This window comes from Aquarana catesbeiana, linkage group LG12 (assembly GCF_042186555.1).
Source record: "Aquarana catesbeiana isolate 2022-GZ linkage group LG12, ASM4218655v1, whole genome shotgun sequence".
In the NCBI taxonomy this organism is placed as follows: Eukaryota; Metazoa; Chordata; class Amphibia; order Anura; family Ranidae; genus Aquarana; species Aquarana catesbeiana.
In genome coordinates this window covers 109346532-109371124 of record NC_133335.1, presented here as the reverse complement: position 1 = coordinate 109371124, position 24593 = coordinate 109346532, and the positions used below count along the sequence as shown (strand labels likewise).

At 41.1% G+C, this 24593-nt stretch overlaps 1 protein-coding gene across 2 annotated transcripts in view; it reads left to right on the top strand.

Annotated features, from left to right (window-relative positions):
* CNTNAP1 (contactin associated protein 1) overlaps positions 1 to 24593 on the top strand; it is a 668106-nt gene that overhangs the window by 346413 nt on the left and 297100 nt on the right. The window contains exons 12-13 of one of the 2 annotated variants that reach the window (XM_073608279.1): positions 5890 to 6009; positions 12509 to 12712. In XM_073608279.1, coding sequence (XP_073464380.1) covers positions 5890 to 6009; positions 12509 to 12712 — 324 coding nt within the window. The remainder of the gene's footprint in view (positions 1 to 5889; positions 6010 to 12508; positions 12713 to 24593) is intronic. The other variant, XM_073608280.1, reaches the window with a different exon arrangement.

Genomic DNA, 24593 nt, shown 5'->3' with positions numbered 1-24593 from the left:
GCATCTCTGTGTATTCCCAGCCTCTCTGTGTATTCCCAGCCTCTCTGTATATACCCAGCCTCTCTGTATATACACTAGCCTCTCTGTATATACCCAGCCTATCTGTATATACCAGCATCTCTGTATATCCAGCCTTTCTGTATACCCAGCCTATCTTCTGTATACCCAGCCTCTCTGTATATACCCAGCCTATCTTCTGTATACTCAGCCTCTCTGTATATACCCAGCCTCTCTGTATATACCCAGCCTCTCTGTATATACACTACCCTCTCTGTATATACACTAGCCTCTCTGTATATACCCAGCCTCTCTGTATACACAATCCGCATCTGGTGGCAGGTGACGTGACAAGCTCTCTGGTGACCCCGATGTAATGAGGGGGCTTTGGAGACCCTTATGTAATAATATATAATGTGTGTATATATATATATATATATATATATATATATATATATATATATATTACATATACATACACACGTATATTATATACATGTGTATGCCTGCCCAAGCGTATGAGTCTCTTTACTTCGCTGCTATGGGCTCTAGCCCCAGATCTTTTGTAGACCTAGCAACGCCCCTGTCTTTTTGGAAGCCGATCTGACCCACTCCAATGCAATCCCACGCTGAGCTGTCAGCCATGGCTTTACTGTAGAGGCGGGTGCAGAGGAGACGGACGACAACTTCCCATTCATTTCACAGCCGTTGTCAGCAGTGTCCTCTGCAGATCTTCCACAGCTGGAGATCGGGTCAGAGCAGGTCAGATCAGCTTCCAAAAAGGTATGTATACTAATTTTTTCTTTACAGGGATAGAGAGGTTAGTAGTAGATCCGTGGTGTCTATAGATGCAGGGATTTTAGTTTTTGCTTGGACTTCCACTTTGATTGTAAGGGTAACACCTACAGTGGTTTAAAGCCAATTATTGTCAAGAATGGCACATAACATACAAATTGCATATTCTATCTAGGTTGTTGTGGTTTATCTATGTGGCAAATTATTATCTTTTCTGATTTTTTTTCTGATTATTTTCTGATATTTAAGTTGCCTTTCGGAGGGCAAATGGAACATCCCCTAACATTCAATTCTAAGAGAAAAAAGCCTAAGCACATTTGACAGGAAGAGAAAATACCTTAATGTGGGGTACACACACAGGTGGCTCCGTTTGGTGGACTCCGCTTGCTCAGCGGGGAATTGCTCCACTGATCCCTGCTGAGCAGGAAATGGATGACAGACACAGTCCCTCTATGGGAAAATCCGGTGAAAAAGGACCGCCTGTTTGTTTTTATCCAATCATATCCGATCCGCCAGATGGATGTAAAATAGGACCACCATCTGTCTGGAATTTGCGGACAGGATCAGATCAAATAGCGGTGGATGTCAGCGGACATGTCACCGCTGACATCCGCCTCTCGATAGGGAAGACCTAACAGTCTGATCAGGTCTGCTTGAAAAACTGACAGGCAGACCTGATCGGACAGCCCGTGTGAAAGGGGCCTAAGAACATTCAATGTAGCCCCATTTGCACAAGAGTCCTAGTTTTATACAATATGTGAAAATTCCCCCAAAAATAATGAGCAAATACAGGTTAATTTGCACAGAATCAATGTACATGGCATTTCCCTAGAGGTGAGAGTAAAAATCTTCCAGTTGGGACAAATGTTCTAGTAACAACTGTTTAAAGCAGAACTAAATTCTCTCAATCAACATTAACTATTTTTAATCCTAATGCTGTTAGCATTAGTAAAGAGATAGGAAGGTATACCATACACGGAGCAAATTTCTTTCCTGCAACCACAGGTTGCAGGAAAGAAATTTGCTTGGTTCCCCCCATCAACACAGACAGGAAATCCCTCCTGCCGGGTCATTGTTTTCTCCAGCCAGGGGGGGAAAGGGGGAGGGCAGGGGAAGCTGTCCCGGCCGGGAGAAGACAGTTATTATCTCTAGCAGCTATAACAGCCGCTTGTGATAATTGTAGGTAAATCCGGTAGGCTGGTTGTACCCAAGTTGATCGATCGATCAACTTCGTACATTCAGCCTGCCCACTAATGGTTCGAATCTCGGCCAGTTATTCGAACCGTGTATGACCGGCGTTACTAAACCAAGTGGACTGATGAGACAATTTGAAAAATCAAAAAAATATGTTTCCCAATTGGAGCAACTGCTCACAGAAAGATATCCACAAACAGATATCTATACAGATTATATAACATACATGTAAAGCGCTGTCATTTAAATGCAAAAAACAATATTAATTATACCACAACCCTTTGAAAATCACAAACAATTAAATATTCATGATATTTAAAGTTCCAACACATTCTGTGCATTATGCATCACACTCCAAGGAAATATATCTTCTTAAAAAAAAATTCTATTCGCTACCACCACCAGATAGCCAAACATCTTGCCAGATGGCAAGATATTTGGCTATCTGGTGGTGGTAGCGAATAGAAAATTTTTAGCCAATAGCCAAACATCTTGCCATGTGGTCAGACATGGAACTTGATTGAATTTATTCTTAATATCATTTGTGATGATTATATCATGGATGTTTCATTGTTTGTGATTTTCAAAGGGTTGGTGGTAGAATGAATCTGTTTTTTTCACTTAAAGGAACAGCGCTTTACTTTATGCTATATAAATCTCTATAGATATAGGTTTGTGGGTATTTTTCTGTTTGTGATAATTAGGTCATGGATGTTTGTTTGTGATTTTTAAGGGTTGGTGGTATAATTATTTTTTTAAAGGGACTGCGCTTTACATGTATGGTATATATTATATTATATTTACTTGTTTTAACATTTTTTTCACATCTCTGCAGTTTATTTTGGTTTCTGGCCTAGCCCAAAATTATGTCATACATTCCAGGAGTCTTCATGGGCATTTTTTTTTCTTTCATCTGGAGGAGGGGTTTTCTCAGCTAAGCACACACTCCTGTCCATATGCCTGAGTTTAAGGCAGATAGATTCCAGGAAATAAATGCTGCATGAATCATCTGCCCATACTCAAGATAACTACAGCTAGAAGTACTAGGGAGGTGTTTTTCAAAGTGATTTCCTAACAAAATAAAGCATGCATACATGGATAGATGGGTGATTTTGCTTTGAATAAATACAAATTATTTAAATAGTGCTCAGTTCCACATTAAAAAGTGAAATTTCTTCTTACTTCCTGTTGGCTACATATACACTTTTTTAAAAGTAGGCTATACATATGTAGCGCTACTCCTGTTGGAGCCGCTGATTAGGATGGGTCCTCTGTTCTTTGCCTCAACCTTTTCCAAAAAACCTGAGCCCCTCTGACACACCAGGTTGAGTGTACAAACACACAATACTACAGGAAATCACTGAAAGTAATACTAAGCACTAAGTAGTAGTGCTATATCAAAAAAACAGGCACCAAACCAGCCAAGCCTAATATATTGCAACCCAATATGGTTTGTAACTAGGTAAGCATAAAATAGATTAATAATGGTAACAACACAATTTAGCATACAAAGTTATTAACAGTAAAGAATAGGCATAAGATGACATTTGGTGTTCAGATCAACATAAACAGTAGCAAGGTCACCCAATGTGAAGCATTGAGCGGTAGGAAAATTTAATCCACCGCTGATAGCCTCCCATGGCTTCCACTACAATTTCTATGCTGATGATACCTAAATCTATCTCTCTACCCCTCAGCTCACCCCATCAGTTTCCTCACGCATCACTGATTTACGAACAGACATATCTGACTGGATGTCACACCACTTCCTCAAACTCAATCTAAAACCGCGCTCATAATATTTACTCCCCCACGTGCCCCTTTCCCTGACTTCTCTGTCAAGATCAATGGCACAACTTTTAGTCCGTCCCCACATGCCAGGGTGCTAGGGGTAACCCTTGGCTCTAAACTGTCCTTTAGGCCTACATCCAATCCCTGTCCAAATCATGCCAACTCAACCTCCTCAACATCTCCAGAAAACCCCCTTTTTTAACCAATGACACCACTAAGCTTCTAATTCACTCCCTGGTTATCACTCGCCTACTGCAACTCCCTCCTCATTGGATTACTTTTACATAGGCTATCCCCCCTTCAGTCCATCATGAATGCTGCTGCAAGACTTATCTACCTTCAGTGTCCTCCACCCCTCTCTGCCAATCCCTCCACTGGATTCCACGCCAACCACAACTCTGCCCCCGGCTACAGAACATTACTAGCCTGGTCTCATAATATCAACCAAGCCGCTCTCTAGCTCCCTTGTCACCTTCTCCCATGCTCAACTCCAGGATTTCTCCCGAGCTTCTCCCATCCTTTGGAACCTCCTACCCCAATCTGTCTGACTGTCTCCTAATCTATCCATCTTTAGATGATCCCTGAAAACCCTTCTCTTTAAAGAAGCCTATCCTGCTTCTAACTAATACACTGTCTTTTAATTTCTCCATCAACTCATCTCCCACATGTATCAATTGATCCTCCCTCTTAGATAAGCTTTAATGTGCAGGTCATATTCCTCTCCTACCAAATTGTAATGTAACTGTCCTCACTCCCAGTCTCAGACTCAAATCTCCCTGCTGGTATGGTCTCTCGCCAGCAGGCAAATATTCAGACAGAGGTGCTCTCTCTCTAACTCCCTCAGTGCCCAGAGGAAGAACTTTCCCAGACAGTTTAATAAACATCATCTCTCCACGCCTGCTACGACACAGTGCCTATTTGGATCTGTAGTGTAAGGAGTCTTTTCGCCCAACTATATGGCTGCTGTCTCAGACTCCCAAATACAGCTCCCAGGATTCTCGGTGCTCTTCATAGAAGTCTATGGGCTTGTTTGGCTTTAGCTCTCCCCCTGCTGGCTGCATATTGAATTGGGATCCAGTTTCTCCTGCACATGGATGATTGGATTGTGATGGGATTCCTGAAGGAGCTAAATTAATGAAACAAGGAGTTTTCTATAAATACATGCTTTATGGTCATCTGGTGGCCGAGGCTATCTGGTGAGCGCATTTTTTTATCACTTCGGGTGAAGCACTTTTTATATGAGATTTCTGGAGCACACTGCACTTTAGAAGCATGGTGTTGGAGCATACATAAGAAGATTTGATCACAGTGTTTGTCATGGACATTTCAGATATATTAATCTTTTATGCACTTTATTATTTTTAACATTGTGCACTAATATTCATTTTACATATTTGTCTATTGCGCCCTTTATAAGAACACAGAATGTACCAGGTGATAACAAACTAGACCCACCTATTCAGATTTAGGCTAGGTTCACACTGCTGCGAATTTTATTGCGAATTTGAGCCGCTGCGATCGCTCAAATTCGCAAGTCATTTTAATAACATTGTTTTCCATGAGTGCTGTTCACATCAATGCGTTGCGAATTTAACCTGCGTAAAAAAAGGGTCCTGTCCGAGTTTGATCCGTGTGCAATGCGAATTCAGCTCCATAGATTGCAAAATTTGCAGTAGAATCGCAAGAACACACAAAGAATTCGCAATGCAAATTTGCAACGCAATCGGATCAAAATCGCGCTAAATTCGCACTGCAGCAGTGTGAACCTAGCCTAAGTCTGCACAGGACATAGCAAAATAAACATTTTTTTTCTTCAGTGCAGAAACTGGTAGGAGGGGATTGTTTTGTTTTTTTTTTAACAAAAGTGGAGTCTGCTTTGTGTATAAATTTTATTGGTGGAGTGTTTTTATACCATGTCTCCAAGTCTGTTAAGGAGCTGCAAATAACAGAATAATGCTGGGGCTTTTTCACTTATCTCAAAAAGTGTAAATGATGTGTGCTCTAAACAGGTAAACCGAGTAAAGCAGAATGTTACATTTATTGCAAACCTGATTGTTTATACAATACGGAAATCCCCATCATTCTAATCTTCTTCTGATTTTCTTTATTAAGCTCTTTTCAAGGAAAACTGTGACGCCTACAGAATTAGTGGAAAATACTCTGGCAATTATACTGTGGACCCAGATGGCAGTGGACCTTTAAAGCCTTTCTATGTCTACTGTGACATTTCTGGTACTGTAATCTTGTCTATTATTACTAGCTGTTTTGGACATAGTAAAATAGACTACAAACCTGCAACTCTTTAGACATTTACTCAATTGCCAGCTGAACAACAATGATGTTACTGCTTACATGAAAAAGATCAAATATATCACATGACTTGTGTTCATAGCATCAGCCTTTAAATGGATAGATGGCTAATAATCATGTACGGTAATTATGATACTGTCTCCATTTATCCTGCAACAATGATATAGTGGTTTTAACTAGGAACTCAGTTTCAGTTTTTGCTGATGATACCCAATTATGCTGGGAAATATTTTTGGCATAGGACATAGCAAATTTACAGGAAGACCTTGATAAAAATAGGGGGTTGGGAAGCTACATGGCAGATGAGGTTCTATATTGAGAAATATAAAGTTATGCACTTGGGTGCTAAAAATACACATGCAAAATACATATTAGGAGGGGCTCCCCTAGTACAATCAGTAATGGAAAAAGGATCTGGGGTGTTTGTAGATCACCGACTTAGCAATAGCATCCAATGTCAAGCTACAGCTAACAAAGCTAGCATGCATTACAAAGGGCATATGTTCCGAAGATGAATCAATAATTCTACCCTTTTACAAAAAGAAGCAATACTATGCACAAGAAAAGACCAATAATATAAGTCCATGGAGTCCATAAAGAGGTGAAAGAGGGGCATGAAATCAGCCAAAGATTATCATGACATATGCAAAAGAAACAACAGCAGGGCGCAGGAGTTAGAATGTCATAAAAGCATAATTTTATTATAAAGAGCACACTTACATCTACTGAGCTCTGCTTCGGCTCCAGAGGCAGCGAGTGATGGATGACCACACAGAGCAACAATCCAGTTTGCCTCACATGCTGCTATAAAAAACACTGGTTTAGTCTCATTTTGAATATACAGTTCGGTTTTGGTCCTCAGGAAATACATTTTTGAATTAGAAATAGTTCAGCAAAGGGTAACAAAATTATTAAGTGGGATGGAGGACCTCAGCTATGCGGATTGATTGCATAGATTACACTTATTCATTTTGGAAAAGAGTTGTTTAACCCATTCATGCCTAAGCCTTTTTCTGACACTTGTTGCTTACAAGTTAAAATCTGTTGCTAGGAAATTGCTTAGAACCCCAAACAAACAATATATATATATATATATATATATATATACACACATACACACACACACACACACACACACACACACACACACACACATATATATATATATATATATATATTTTACAGCAGAGACCCTAGAGAATAAAATGGCGATCATTGCAATATTCTATGTCACACTGTATTTGCGCATCGGTCTTTCAAATTCAATAATGTCAAAGATGATGTTATGCCGAGTAAATAGATACCGAACATGTCATACTTTAAAATTGCACACACTCATGGAATGGCGACAAACTACGGTACTTAAAAATCTCCATAGGCGACGCTTTAAAAATTTGTACAGGTTACCTTTTTAGAGTTACAGAGGAGGTCTTGCACTAGAATTATTGCTCTTACTCTAACGATCGTGGAAATACCTCACGTGTGGTTTGAACACTGTTTACATTTGTGGGCGCGACTTACTTCTGCGTTCTCTTCTACGCGTGAGCACAGAGGGATTTGTTTTTTTATTTTTACGCTGACCCTTTACATTTTTATTTTTGATTACCTTTATTGCTGTCACAAGGAATGTAAACAACCCTTGTTACAGTAATAGGCAGTGACAGGTACTCTATATGGAGGGATCTGGCGTCTTTAAGACCCGAAATCCCTCCTTTGCACTTAAAGGCATTCAAAATGGCAAGTTTGGCTGTCTTGATTACTGTCATCTTTTTAAATCTGGAGCCTTTATGTCTTCAGTAAACTGGAAGTGATGTCATGACATTGCTTCCGGGTTACTGGATCCAAGACCTGATCAACGCAGATTCCGGCTTTGTTTGGGTCTCTGGCCAGCCAGCGGAAATGGTGGGATGGGAGAGCCCGGGCGACCTGCAGAAGGCGGCAGAAGGGGGGACGCCCCCTCCTGCTGCTTGTAATAACAGCCGAGAAACCTGACCGTCAGCTCTAAAAAACGGTACCGGGGTAATGTCTGCCACTGCAGGCATCACCCCGGTACATCCCCTTGAATCCGATGGCTGCATATTTGCTTTACGTCGGTGGGAAGGGGTTGAGGTGGGATAGGATTACCTTGAACAAGATACACTATATTACCAAACGTATTGGGACCCCTTTCCTTCCCACGAACATGAACTTTAGTGGCCTCCCAGTCTTAGTCCTTAGGGTTCAATATTGCGCTGGCCCACCCTTTGCAGCTATAACAGCTTCAACCCTTCTGGGAAGGCTGTCCACAAGGTTTAGGAGTGTGTCTATGGGAATGTTTGACCATTCTTCCAGAAGCGCATTTGTGAGGTTAGGCACTGATGTGGACTAGAAGGCCTGACTCACAATCTATGCTCGAATTCATGCCAAAAGGTGTTCTATCGGGTTGAGGTCAGGCCAGTCAAGTTCCTCCACCCCAAACTCGCTCATCCATGTATTTATGGACCTTGCTTTGTGCACTGATGCGCAGTCATGTTGGACCAGGAAGGAGCCATCCCCAAAATGTTCCCACGAAGTTGGGAGCATGAAATTGTTCAGTGTCTTGGTATTCTGATGCCTTAAAGGTTTACTAAACCCTTGTGTTTAAAAAAAAAAAAATAACAAACATGTCATACTTACCTCCACTGTGCAGTTCGTTTTGCACAGAGGGGCCCCAATCCTCCTCTTCTGGGGTCCCCCGGCGGCGCTTCTAGCCACTCCCCGCTACGGGGAACCACCTAAGAGAAGCGCTCTCCTTGGGGGTACCCATGTGCGCGTGCTCCCGAATCCAGCTTTTGCGTCCATAGACCCAGAATGCTGGACTCGGCCCGCCCCCTCGATGCCCGCGTCATTGGATTTGATTGACAGCAATCAAATCCAATCAAGAGCCAAGACCCCGGCCAGAGAGGGTATGCATAGGATGCATTAAGATGAAAAAACACAAGGGTTTACAACCCATTTAAGAGTTCCCTTCACTGGAACTAAGGGGCCAAGCCCAACCCTTAAAAAACAACCCAACACCATAACCCCCCCTCCACCAAATGATTTGGACCAGTGCACAAAGCAAGGTCCATAAAGACATGGATGATCGATTTTGGGGTGGAGGAACTTCATTGGCCTGCACAGAGTCCTAGCCTCAGCCTGATAGAACACCTTTGGGATGAATTAGAGTGGAGCCTGCATGCCAGGCCTTCTTGTCCACATCAGTGCCTGACCTCACAAATGCGCTTCTGGAAGAATCGTCAAACATTCCCATAGACACACTCCTAAACCTTGTTTACAGCCTTCCCAGAAAAGTTGAAGCTGTTATAGCTGCAAAGGGTAGGCCAACTCAATATTGAACCCTACAGAATAGGACTGGAATGCCGTTAAAGTTCATGTGCGTGTAGAGGCGTGTCCCAATATTTTTGGTAATATAGTGTATATCAATGGTGACTCCAATAACTGTAATAAACTGTTTACTTTAAGGTCCATGAATAGGACACACAGCCCCAATTTGAGGTTGGGAATAAAGGAGGTTTAACCCTAGAATACGGAAAGCATTCTTTATAGTTAGGACAGTAAAAATGCGAATCCCCAGAAAATGGTACTAGCTGAGAGTGTCAACAACTTCAAAAAACATTTAGATGTCTTCCTCAGAAAGCAGAAAATGCAGGGTTATAGGACTTGCTAGAGAATAAAGATCAGAAAATGTTGAACAGAATGTACCCGTACCTTTTTTTTAAACTTATAAACTATATACCAATGACACATAAGTGTGCGCAGGGGGTGTGCCAGGTGTGTGCCTGGGCACATCCTAATCACTATGTGCGGTGCCAATTCCCCCTACTGCCCGGGCTCCCTCCCCCTTGTTGGCCCCCTCGCCCCGCAGTGCTGCTCGCTTCCCTCCTCTCCTCTCCTCTCCTCTCCCTCCAGGTACGGGGGATGTTTTAGGATGGAGAGCGGGGGAAGGAGCTAGTAAATATGTAATTTACTGGTTCCTTCCTTTTCTAAATGAACACAGTGAACACACTCGCTCACTGTGTCCATTCATAACTGAAGCATAGAAACTGTGTTTACTGTGCTTCAGTTTGTGAATGAATAGGAAGCCATTCAGCACAGAGCACTTCCCATTTAGTTACTGCCCTGTACAGGTGAGGCTGCAGAGCAAGGAATGTGTGTTTGAGCTTTGGGGTGCACACCCTAATGCAATAGGCTGCACACACTTATGTAATGACATAATAGCTGACTCATTACAAGGAAAACACAAACCTTTCACTTAAACCGAACAGCCTGCTTAGAGTGTAAGTGGTAATGCACGGGGGCTCCTGTCGGCCAAATCTTCAATGAAGACACACAATGTCGGTGCCCGCTTCTGGAGTTAAATGTGATACTTTATTGGAACAGATAAAACAATACATAATGACCTCCATGTCTACGTGTTTCTGCCCTATGTGGGCCCTAATCATAGCACTAGGATGTTGCCAACAGATCCAATTTAAAAACGTCCCCACCAATCAGAAATCGGAATCACAGGTGTGGGAGATTAAAATCATTCCCGCATATAGACACTGAATCGCAGGTAGTATACATATACACAGTAACACAGATTGTTACAATATATCTGATTAAGTTAAAAAGATATAAAACATTCAAAAAAGGATAAAGACAAACAAGGCACAGTGAAAAAGACTGATGTCTCAGCACTGGTTCATTCCATTGGGGACCTGTGCCTTGTGTTCCAACAGCCTTCTATAAGTGTCACCCCCTCTCACAGATTACCTAACTAGTGGCTACAGGATTGCAATGGAACTTTCCCGAAATTCACTTTTAGTGGATGACTCTCCTAGTGTACAACATGGCATAAGCGTTAATGAACAGAGGCAGAGAAAAATCAGTTCTCCTTCCCTGTGAGACATGGCTGTGTTATGTGATAGAACTGTGTAAATCTCAGGACTGGATAGACAGATAAAAACATCATTTGACAAGTAAAATGGCCCCCTTATATGTTTTGCATCAGTTTATTTAGCTGTGTGCCTGGAGTTTAGATTTAAAGGTAGCCTCAAATTTGCCCATGCAGAGCAAAGCAACTTTGGTTTACTTTAATGTTGGCCTTTGCTCCTCTAGCACTCCATTTGCTGGTAGAGCAAGGAGAAGAAATCCAAAGAACAATTTAATTTCTTCAGAAAAATACCACAGTCTGAGTAGACAAGCTTGTACCCTGCCAGTATACTCTAGAGAAGGACCCCTGCTCTCTGTGTGAAAGCACTGGTCTCTCTACCGAGCTGTAGGGTAGCAACACAGAGGTGCCTGGGGTATAGTTCCCAAACTGTCCAGTACATGTTTTCGTAATTATATTGGGGAACAGATAGTAAAGAGTAGGCAGTGCATGTGCCTAGGTAGCTGCTAGAGGGGTCCCCAGAGTTGTAAGCTAGGTGTGCAGTACACAGCAGGAAGTGCCAGCCTTGACCCTGCCAATGTGGACCATGTTTTGTAGGATGAGTATGTATAAATAAGTCTGGCAGAAGTCCACGTGGGAGGTGTTGGTCATGAAGTCTTTGCAAGGGCCAAGGCATACAAAGATGTAATCTTCAAGGCTTTAGCTTCCTAAAGCTTCCTCTTTGAAGGGGGACAAGGAAGAAAACTACTCACATCCTTTGGCTTGGGATGTAGGATTGCTAAAGCATGGGCTACCCCTCAACTTGACTGTCATCTCTTGTGTTTTCTGTTTACAACTAAGGAATGCGCCATCATTATGGTGGTGACTGAAATTATGTAAATATGTAATCAACTGCGTTTCAGTAAAGAGTTAAAAGGCTATCGTTGTGTGGACACTTCCTTCTCCTAACCCCAAATGGAAATGTCTTCTTGAAAGAAAACTTGTGCTGGGTGAGACCGCTATTACTTTAAGACCTGAGGAAGGTAAACAACTGGCTACTTACTGGTGGTGCTGGTTAGACCAGATGGGGGCCTCCCAGGGGTGCCACTGTAATAGAGCCCAGCAGAATTTCTTGTGCCCACAGTGCCTCAGTTAGCCAGCCTATGCCAGGCAGAAAGGGGTTAAAGAGTAAAGTTGCTCCCTCACTAACCCATCATGTGACTGGAACAGCACCCAACAGAGCTAGAACTCTGCAATTAGCAGGGAACATGAGCTTTGCTGGTGGCAGGTCTGACTCAGCAGAGGGGTGCACTGGACAGCTGCAGAGAGAAATCTGATTCCACACAGAGAGCAAGGGTACTTCTCTGCAGCCTGCTAGCAGATAACAAGCTTTTCTACTTAGGCTGTGACTTGGTATACTGATCAGATATTGCTTATAATCACTGCAGTAATTACAATAAGCCCGATGTTAACATTTTAGAACCAGTTTCTAAGTTTTTTAAAGAATAATATAAATATCTGACTGTAGCTGTGTTTTTTGCATATTAGAGGAAAGAGCTTGGACCATGATACAACACGACCGTTACTATCGCACTAAAGTTGTTGGCTCCAGTCCAGACCAGCCGTTCTTAGGAGAGGTGCATTACTGGAATGCTTCTTGGGGAGAGGTGTCTGCATTGGCTAATGGATCAGAATACTGTGAGCAGATGATAGAATTATCCTGCTACAGGTCCAGGCTCCTCAATACACCAAGTAAGAGATTTCTTATGAATTATCGATTATGCCATATCTTGTATTATCTAATGCTTTCTGGATTTATAATAATCAGCAGCTAGTACTATTGTGAGTGCTTTTCACATTGAGCCTGGAATGGTATATAACCATATACTGTAAATCCACTGAAAGCACTAAATTACTATGTAAAGCCAAAAAGTGTGAGCCCTTCTATTGTATCCCTTTGGTTTGCTAACATAAAGAACAGTGGAGTTGATTTACTAAGGCCCCTTTCACACTGGGGCCGGTGGGTGCGTCGGTGGTATTTTTAGTGGCGCTTTACCATCAATTTTGCAGTGCTATTCGGCCACTAGCGGGGCGCTTTTACCCCCCGCTAGTGGCCGAGAAACGGTTAAAACCAGCCAAGAAAGGGTTAAAACCACCCGCAAAGTGCTGCTGCAGTAGCGCTTTGCTGCAGCAGCGCTTTGCTGGTGGTGTAGCCGCGCTGCCCATTGATTTCAAAGGGCAGGAGCAGTGGAGGAGCGGTATACACATCGCTCCTTCACCGCTCCAAAGATGCTGCTAGCAGGACTTTTTTTAGCGTCTTGCCAGCGCACCGCTCCACTGTGAAAGCTCTTTCAGGGCGCTTTGCAGGAGCTATATTTAGCGCTGTAGTGCCTGCAAAGCGCCCCAGTGTGAAAGGGATCTAAAGGCAAATCCACTCTGCACTACAAGTGCACTGCAAGTACACTTGAAAGTGCACTTGTAATTGCAGTCGCTTTCGATCTGAGGGGAAGCTCTGAAATGAGAGGAAGCTCTGCTGATTTTTTCATCCAATCATGTGCAAGCTAAAATGCTGTTTTTTTTTTTTTTTTTTTTTTTCCTTGCATGTCCCCCTCAGATCTACAGCGACTACACTTCCAAGTGCACTTGTAGTGCAAAGTGGATTTGCCTTTAGTAAATAACCCCCATTGTGTTGATGGAAGATCTAACTGCTTTCTTCAGCTGGAATATGCAGTTCAGTTTTGGGCACCAGTTCACAAAAAGGATATCGGGGAATTGGAGAAAGTGCAGAGAAGGTCAACTAAACTGATCACAGGCATGGAGGAGCTGAGCTATGAGGAAAGATTAGAGGAACTGAACTTATTCTCTTGAGAAGAGGAGATTAGGGGGGATATGATCAACTCATATAATAAACTTGGTGTTGAGTTATTCACTTTAAGGTCATCATAGTGGACAAGGGGGCACTTTTTACTCTAGAGGAAAAGAGATTTATTGTCCAAATGTGGGAAGGTTTCTTTACAATAAGAGCTGTGAAAATATGGAATAGTCCAGCTCAGTAGATTGCTTTAAAAAAGGCCTGGATTCTTTCCTAAATGTACATAATATAACTGTATGCTAACATTTATAGATAAAGTTGATCCAGGGAATATCCGATTGCTTCTCGGGGGATCAGGCAGGAATTTTTTCCCCTGCTGGAGCAAATGGGATCATGCTTTCCTGGGGTTTTTGCCTTCCTCTGGATCATCTGTGGGTTTAGGATTGTGTATATAGGATTGTATGATTTTTTTTCTTTTTTCTTTTATTGGTTAAACTAGATGGACTTGTGTCATTTTTCAACCAGACTAACTATTGTATGTAGTGTAAAAACACCAGTGAAATTTCACCAGTGAAATTTCAGGACCACCTGGGCTTCCTGTATATACTTTGCTACTACCCCTTCCTACCAGACCTTTAATGAACTGACAACAAACACTGGATGAGGTATCTGGGGCAGACGGGATGGGATCTTCATGGTGTGTGGGTTCCCACCCCTCTGCCTCTTCCCTGACCACTGCACCAACCCCACCCCACAAATATTTTTCCTAGTTTTGAATCCCTTCCCAATTTTTGAAAATGTAAAGATTCTGAGTGTGAGGCCTGGTATAGCAACTAAATGGGACATTAGGAGAGTGGCATGGGACCATATAAGTGCAGCGGAAGTTGGGGGGGGGGGGGAGTTAAAAGTTAGTTCCTACTTTAATTTTTTATATAAAAATAGGTGTTCCTCGGCAAGTTAAATTTGTATGCAGACTGCTCTGGATAACTGTCACATAGAATGCTAAGCCTCAGTGATTAAAAGTAAAGCTGAAATCCAATGAATAAATATGGCAAGCGAGCACACTAAGCCTTAGGAGAAATAGGCCATATGATGCTGGATATCCTCATGGCCGGAAATGAGGCGGGCTGCATCGGACTTGCTGCAGTTCCTAAAATACACTTTGAGAAGATCACAGTGTGCAGTGAAATCAGAGTAAGGAATTTCAGTACAGGAAAGGAGTTCAGCTCTAACCGCTTGCCAACCATCCGCAGTCATTATATTGCGGCAGATCGGCTCTCCTGCGCGAACCGCTGTAGCTGTATGGTGGTCCGTGCATGGGAGAGAGCGGGCGCCCGCTGCGTGCTGAGGGAGCGTGCCCACGGGTTGGGCAAACTCAATATCTGCCGGCGATCCGTGATCGCTGTCTACAGAGGCAGAACAGGGATCTGCCAGTGTAAACAAGGCGGATCCCCGTTCTGCCAGATGACATGTCAGAGATCTTCTGTTTCCACTGATCGGGAACAGCGATCTCTGTCTCTGACAGAGATCATGTCCCTGGCAGCCTATCCCCCCTTACAGTTAGAACACGCCCAGGGAACACACTTAAGCCTTTGATCGCCCCCTAGTGTTAACCCCTTCCCTGCCAGTGTCATTTATACATTGGTCAGTGCATTTTTATAGCACTGATCAATGTTATAATGTCACTAGTCCCCAAAAAGTGTAATTTGGGGTCAGATTACGGCTGCACTCACCAGATCCTTCTCCCCCTCCTGGGGTCTAAGACGTCCACATTATGTGCCACTGTGTAACAATATAGGGTTTAGAATCATCCTTATTGTTGGTAATTAGGAAATTCCATCATATGTTGAACATCATGGAAAGAGAGAGGGAGCCCAATAGCGTAATACTGTACCAATAGTTAAACAAACACGTGGAAAGGTACTCACATTCAGTAGAAATAACATAAGCATTTGTTACTGACACCAGCGCCTGTAGCCGGAAATGATGCAAGGACGTATGGTGACTCCACCCTACGTGTTTCGTCACTCTGACGTCATCTGGAGCGTGAATAGTGCTTGCCTCAATCCCTCTTTATAATGCTTTGTGATTTGCATGTCATTATGGTAATTACGGCGGCCATTTTGGGAGTGATATTGCAGACCAAAGTTTGAGGTTATGGCGGCCATTTTGGGTATGATAATGTAGACCGAAGACCGTTAAGGATATGTTTATATAACGCGGCCATTTTTGATGTGATCAATCAGACCGAAGCCCGCAATCATAATGGTATAGATTATGTTTATATATGTCTATCGCGGCCGTTTATGATGTAATCTATCAGACCGAAGTCCGCAAGCGTGCTAGGATAAATTAATATCATTGTGATATCCGTTTTTAACTTGGTTGCTAAATATACATTGCTACTCCCATAAAGTGCATACTAATGCATTATATATCCAGTACGCTATAGTAAAGTCTGTATAGTACGCATTATAAATGCTATCATAGTTAATGGTGACAATTTTTTTTATAGAATATAAAACAATAAAATACTACAAAAATGTAAATACTAATATTACTAATTATTTATAGTCCAAATACCCAGACTCCGAACCAAATGAAAATCCATATAATAAACTAATAAATGAGAAAATGAAATACAATAAAAATAACAAAATATATATATATTTTATTGTGGTTAATAAAGGAAGAAAAAATAAATAAAAAATAATAAATAAAATTAAAACATGACAAAATTAAAAATTAAAAAGATTAAAAAATGTCAAAAGGAACCAAATATACCATCAAAGAACTCATTACATGTAAAAGCACTTACGTAACGTATGTACTAGAGTGCCCTTGCCGCAAACAATACGTGTCCAGAACTACAAGAGAACTACATGTAAGAATCCGAGAACACATTAATAATAATAAAAAAGGTATTCAACAAACATAGTGTCTCCAGACACTTTAGGGACTACCATAATAAGGACCCCACATGCATGTTTTTTTACAGTATAGACAAAATCAAGGGACACTGGAGAAGGGAAAATAAGAAAATTAAAGTCTCTCAAAATGAAACAAAATGGATTTTCCAATTAGACACCCTTCAACCTACTGGAATGAATATAGACGTAGATCTCAATTGTTTTTTAACAAACTTTTAAATTTGTTGCTTCAATATAGTCATTTTTGGAATTTATTTATCATACATATTGCAAACTAATATTCTCTCACGTAACTTCGAGGCTTCACATTATTATTATTATTATTATTATAAGAGATTTATATAGCGCCAACAGTTTACGCAGCGCTTTACAATGTATAAGGGGGACAACACAATTACAGTACAGTTCAATACAAAAAGGTACAGGAGGGCCCTGCTCGTAGAGCTTACATTATAAAGGGAGGGGGTGGTGGTACAAAAGGTAATAGCTGCAAAGAATGATTTGATGGGGGTGGCTCAGGGACAGTTATGTGGGTGTGGGATAGGCTTCCCTGAATAAATGAGTTTTCAGGGATCTCCTAAAGGTGGACAGGGTAGGGGCTGATCGGACATACTGGGGCAGGGAATTCCAGAGGATGGGAGAGGCTCTGGAGAAGTCCTGAAGGCGAGCATGGGAGGAGGTAACAAGGGAGCTAGAGAGCAGGAGGTCCTGGGAGGAGCGGAGGGGGCGATTTGGGCGATATCTTCAGATGAGATTGGTGATGTAGATGGGGGCGATGTTGTGAATGGCCTTGTATGTTATGGTTAACATTCTGAATTGTACACGGTGGGGTAGGGGAAGCCAGTGAAGGGACTGGCAGAGAGGAGCAGCAGTCACGGATCGATTAGTGAGGTGTATTAGTCTAGCAGCAGCATTCATAATAGACTGAAGGGGGGATAGCCTGCTTAAGGGTAGGCCATTAAGGAGAGAGTTGCAGAAGTTGAGGCGGGAAATAATCAAGGAGTGAATAAGTTGCTTTGTGGTGTCATTAGTCAGGAAGGGTCGAATTCTGGAGATGTTGCGGAGGTTAAGGCGGCAGGATTTAGCCATTGATTGGATATGGGGGCTGAAGGAGAAGTCAGAGTCAAGGATTACACCCATGACCCTGGCATGTGTGGAGGGACCAATGGTTGTGTTGTTGATATTAATGGTGAAGTCACAGGAGGGGGACTGTGAAGGAGGAAATATAACAAGCTCAGTTTCAGAAAGATTACGTTTGAGGAATTGGTGTGACATCCATACCGATATGTCATTCAGCAAGTTTAAGATCCGTGAGGAGATAGAGGTTCACATATATATATACACACACCTTTCACTAGTATCTGCGTCCTCCCCCTAAATATATATATATACATATATATACTTTTAATCTTTTTAATTTTTAATTTTATTTATTATTTTTTATTTTTTGTTTATTTTTTTCTTCCTTTATTAACCACAATAAAAATATATATATTTTATTATTTTTATTTTATTTAATTTTCTCATTTATTAGTTTATTATATGGATTTTCATTTGGTTCGGAGTCTGGGTACTTGGACTATAAATAATTAGTAGTATTAGTATTTAAATTTTTGTAGTATTTTATTTTAATTTATTTATATTCTATAAAAAAATTGTCACCATTAACTATGATAGCATTTATAATGCAGGGTGACATTGTATGAGACTTTACTATAGCGTATTGGATATATAATGCATTAGTATGCACTGTATGGGAGTAGCAATGTATATTTAGCAACCAATTTAAAAACGGAATTCATACAATGTCAATCTGTATTGTTAAGAAAATCCCTTCAATAAAAATCTATTGTTAAAAAAAAAAAAAAACTGATATCACAATGACATTAATCTATCCTAGCACGGTTGCGGACTTCGGTCTGATTGATCACATAAAAAATGGCCGCGTTATATAAACATTTCCTTAATGGTCTTCGGTCTACATTATCATACCCAAAATGGCCGTCGTAACCTCGAACTTTGGTCTGCAATATCACTCCCAAAATGGCCGCCGTAATTATCATAATGACATGCAAATCACAAAGCATTATAAAGAGGGATTGAGGCAAGCACTATGCACGCTTCAGATGATGTCAGAGTGACGAAACGCATAGGGCGGAGTCACCATACGTCCCTGCATCATTTCCGGCTACAGGCGCTGGTGTCAGCAACAAATGCTTATGTTATTTCTACTGAATGTGAGTACCTTTCCACGTGTTTGTTTAATAAACTATTGGTACAGTATTACTCTATTGGGCTCCCTATCTCTTTTCATGATGTTCGACATTTGATGGAATTTCCTCATTACCAACAATAAGGACGAGTCTAAACCCTATATTGCTACACAGTGGCACATACTGTGGACGCCTTAGACCCCAGGAGGGGGAGAAGGATTTGGTGAGTGCAGCCGTAATAGGAGCACAAATAAGGCATACAGGGTGTGACCACCCACTGAGAAGATAATTAGATTAGACAAACTGATTGCTTCACTGGCACAAGAGCACTTTATTCATCTTAAATGTTTTTTGGACTAATGTTTTTATTTATTGCCACAAGAGCACCTTATTTATCTCAAATGAGTTTTGGATTATTGGTTTAACTAATAGAATATAAGACTAAGGTGGTGGTTTATTTATAGCATGTTTATTTACATATGTTTGCACTATTGTGACAGCATAGGCATGTATGGTAAATTCCTTATGCTGGGGGATCTACCCAGCTTTACATAATCTTTTTCACTTATCAACCGCTTCAGATTGTATTTATAGTATAATGGATTAAGGTTTTTTAGCATGTAAATTATTTAATCACATCCAAACATCACTTTCATTTTTTTGTTTAGTATTACATACACATATTTTAACATACCAGAATCATCATATATTGGTCTGATTTTTCACAACCACGTTCATAGGACAAATTGGGGGACGTAACTGTTTTAGCAGATATTTTATTTTTATTTCACGTCCAATTGGGGTTTTATTAATAGAATATACTAACAGCTTCAACTGTATCCATCTTCTTTTCTTCCCACTGAATTTTTTCCCACTAATTGGTAGTGGAAGTGGATCTACTGTATTTCTTTGTAATCCTCCAAACAAAAATATCTGTTATCAGGAAATTATTATTAACAAGAACAGCGCCATATCTACTTTGTTTTCCTTTCACTTTTTCATTTAATCCACCTAGTGGCAGTAACCGGTAGAGGCAGCAGTTCCAGCAATCAGTTCCAACCCTTATGCCGCGTACACACGGTCGGACTTTTCGGCTACAAAAGTCCGACAGCCCGTCCGACAGACTTTCGACGGACTTTTGGCGGACTTTTGGCGGACTTGCGGCAGACTTTCTAACGAATGGACTTGCCTACATATGATCACACAAAAGTCCGATTGATTCGTACGTGATGACGTACACTGGACTAAAATAAGGAAGTTGATAGCCAGTAGCCAATAGCTGCCCTAGCGTGGGTTTTTGTCCGTCGGACTAGCATACAGACGAGCGGATTTCTGGGTTCGGCGTAGTTACGACGTAAAGATTTGAAGCATGTTTCAAATCTAAAATCCGTCAGATTTGCGGCTGAAAAAGTCCGCTGAAAGTCCGGGGAAGCCCACACACGATCAAATTGTCAGCCAGCTTTGGTCCGTCGGCGTCCGTCGGACTTTTGTAGACGAAAAGTCCGACCGTGTGTACGCGGCATTAAGCTAGTACTTAGTCCTTTGCGCGGAAACACTTTTTCTTTTTTTAAACTTGTTTTTTTGTTTTTGTCTTTTTGGATATCTATTAAAGCAGAAAGTAAAAAAAAATATTTTTTTAAATTAATGTGATGGTGTCCCTCGCGCTATGTAGAGTGAAGGAATGTGTCTAAAACTAAAATAAGATTAAAGTGAATAGATGAATAAACAAAACAAATAAAATAATACACGTGCATGTATAGTGATGATGTCTCTAAGGACTTCAGCGAAGTCAAAAGTGTTCACACTACACTCAACAGAATAAAAACAGTGAAAGGACTTCGCGCTTCAAATCTATCACATAAATAGGTGACGATGATGTGACCTTTAAAGTGTAGCTATAGCAACTGTGGTGACATAAACATCAACTGTGAATAAGCACCAATGTGAATAAACACACACAATATTCCATAAAATAGTCCAAGTGTGCTAGTGACACAAATACTCCTTATGAATATAAAGTTCATAAATGAAAAGTTCATAATAATCTCTTCTTAAATAAAAAGTTCATAATGATGTGTAAATGTATCTGGGATCAAGTATGTGGGACGACACAGATAATGATCTTTTGATGGGGGGCTTCGGTGAACCCGGGCTCTCTAACCTATCACCTTAGAAAAGCAAATATAAGCATCAAAATGTCTGCTGTGGAAGGTCCTGTGTAATGCAGTTCATCGGTAATCCGGGTGATGTGTCTCAAATGGTTGGATTATCCTCCCGGTATACACCTGCCTGTGAAAATAGAGAGGAGGGGGAAGGGGGGTTGCCCACCTCGGGCTCCACCAATTCGGTGGAATAGACAGTGAAGGGAGAGAGAGAGGCCTCCAATGGTGTAGTATATTGAACAAAGTGCTATTTATTAGATAATAAGGGTGGTCTCTTACATTAAAAACATCTTAAAACAGCATATATAGCATAAAAAAGTCTGGAGCGGCGTCCGAGGCGCCTCCTTACTGACTTCCGGTTACGTCTGCTCTCTGCCACGCCCACGAATTGGTGGAGCCCGAGGTGGGCAACCCCCCTTCCCCCTCCTCTCTATTTTCACAGGCAGGTGTATACCGGGAGGATAATCCAACCATTTGAGACACATCACCCGGATTACCGATGAACTGCATTACACAGGACCTTCCACAGCAGACATTTTGATGCTTATATTTGCTTTTCTAAGGTGAGAGGTTAGAGAGCCCGGGTTCACCGGAGCCCCCCATCAAAAGATCATTATCTGTGTCGTCCCACATACTTGATCCCAGATACATTTACACACCATTATGAACTTTTTATTTAAGAAGAGATTATGAACTTTTCATTTATGAACTTTATATTCATAAGGAGTATTTGTGTCACTAGCACACTTGGACTATTTTGTGGAATATTGTGTGTGTTTATTCACATTGGTGCTTATTCACAGTTGATGTTTATGTCACCACAGTTACTATAGCTACACTTTAAAGGTCACATCATCGTCACCTATTTATGTGATAGATTTGAAGCGCGAAGTCCTTTTACTGTTTTTATTTTTTTAAATTGTCACTTTTTTTTGTTTATAGCGCAAAAAATTAAAAACGCAGAGGTGATCAAATACCACCAAAAGAAAGCTCTATATGTGGGAAAGAAAGTACGTCAATTTTGTTTGGGTACAGCGTCGCACGACCATGCAATTGTCAGTTAAATCGATGCAGTGCCGTATTGCAAAAAATGGCCTGGTCAGGAAGCGGGTAAATCCTTCCGGGGCTGAAATGGTTAAGAGCCTTGCTGTTTCTACTCAGGAATATTATGACAAAGGTGAATTCTATTACTAATTACTGTGCAAATAAATCACTGTTAGACAGTCAGGCTCCATGCACACTGGGCTTAAAAATACGTCTGTTCTCTTGGGAGTAAAAAACGCTCATAAAGAGCATTTTTTGTTCAAAGTTTAGACGAGTTTAGGAGAATTTTATGTTTTTTCTGCCTCCAAGCTCTAATCACAAACACAATCAAGAAGTTTTTATTTTTCTGCCTCTGAACGTTCAACTCAAAATATGCCTCTTAACATCCTAATGTGCAGGGACACATAGGATAACATTGAGCTGCTTCTACAGGCAGAACACAAAACTCCTGTAGAAGCAGTGTTTTTTAAACCAGTGTGCATGGAGCCCCGTACACACAATCGGATTTTCCGACAACAAATGTTGGATGTGAGCTTGTTGGCTGAAAGTCCAACCGTGTGTATGCTCCATCTTACATTTGTTGGCAGACTTTCCGCCAACAAATGTTGACTAGCAGGTTCTCAAATTTTCCGCCAACAAAGCTTTGTTGTCAGAATTTCCGATCGTGTGTACACAAGTCAGACAAACAAAAGTTCACGCATGCTCGGAATCAAGCAGAAGGAGCCTCACTGGCTATTGAACTTCCTTTTTCTCGGCTCGTCGTATGTCTTGTGCGTCACCACGTTCCCACATTCGTAATTGTTGGCCAACATTTGTGTGACTGTGTGTATGCAAGACAAGTTTGAACCAACATCCTTCGAACAAAAATCCACGGTTTTGTTGGCGGAAAGTCCGATCGTGTGTACGGGGCATAAGACTCCATATACACTGCTGCTGGTAAACGGATGTTTAGGAGCAGTTGGGCATTTTTTTCAGCTGCTCCTGAACTCTCCTCTGTTATATTATCGGTACATGTGCACAGGGTCGTTTATAGTCGTTTCTAGTCAGTTGAGTTTAAGCATTTTTTGGAAGGCAAAAAAATGCGTTCAGAACGGATGTAAACACAGCAAAATTGACGTTTTTAAATGTTGGTTACTATCTGCCAAGTTAAATCGTTCAGGAGAGGTTGTAAAACCTCCTTAAGCCTTAAAGCAGTAGTAAAGTCTTTAACCACTTCAGCTCTTGAAGATTTACTCCCCTTCCTGACCAGGCCATTTGCGATATAGCAATGCCTTACTTTAACTGACAATTGCACGTTTGTGCAACACTGTATCCAAATATAATTTATATCCTTTTTTTCCCACAAATAAAGCTTTCTTTTGGTGGTATTTGATCTCCTCGGCGGTGTTTATTTTTTGCCCTATAAACAAAAAAGAACGAGAGTTTTGAAAAAAAAAAACAGTATTTTTTCCTTTCTGCTATAAAACACATCCAATAAAATTAAAAAAAAATAATTTCTTCATCAATTCAGGCTAATATTTTTCTGCTACATATTTTTAGGGGGAAAAAAAATCCCAATAAGTGTATATTGATTGGTTTGTGAAAAAGTTATACTGTCTTTCTTTCTTTCTTTCTTTCTTTCTTTCTTTCTTTCTTTCTTTCTTTCTTTCTTTCTTTCTTTCTTTCTTTCTTTCTTTCTTTCTTTCTTTCTTTCTTTCTTTCTTTCTTTCTTTCTTTCTTTCTTTCTTTCTTTCTTTCTTTCTTTCTTTCTTTCTTTCTTTCTTTCTTTCTGTAATGACGATGATCAGTGATTTATAGTGGGACTGCGATATTGCGGTGGACAAATTGGACACTAACTGACACTTTTATGGGGACCAGTGACAGTGATCAGTGCTTAAAATTTGCACTGTCACTGGACTAATGACACTGGCTGGGAAGGGGTTAACATCAGGGGCGATCAAAGGGTTAACTGTGTGCCTAACTTGTGTTTTACTTCTGTGGGGATGTGCTTTGACTAGAGGAAGGCATAGATACTTGCCCCTCCTTTGCAGGGGCAATGTCTTCCTTACTGACAGAACAGCGATCTGCCTTGTTTACATAGGCAGATCGCCCTTCTGCCTGTGTACAGAAGGATCACACACATATATATATATACACACGGTCCTGCTCAGCTGCCCTCTAGCTGTAAACGTGCCCTAGGTTACGAGTTAATGGCATAGTTTGCTAGTATGTGATGCATACCCTTACTGGATTCATACCAGATCACAAAAGTGATTCGGTCTTCTGGAGGCTAAACTGAAGCCAGATATTAAAAAAAGCCAGGGCATATGAAAGCATAAAGACATACTGTATATAAAGCATAAAACATATATAATGCTGGGGCAACTTTTACTCTTCTAGGGCCCATTTACAATGAGGAACCAGTATTTCTAAAAGAAGCAGCGCTGAGAGACTCACAGCTTGAAATATACGGAGGGATTTTTTTTTGGAGAA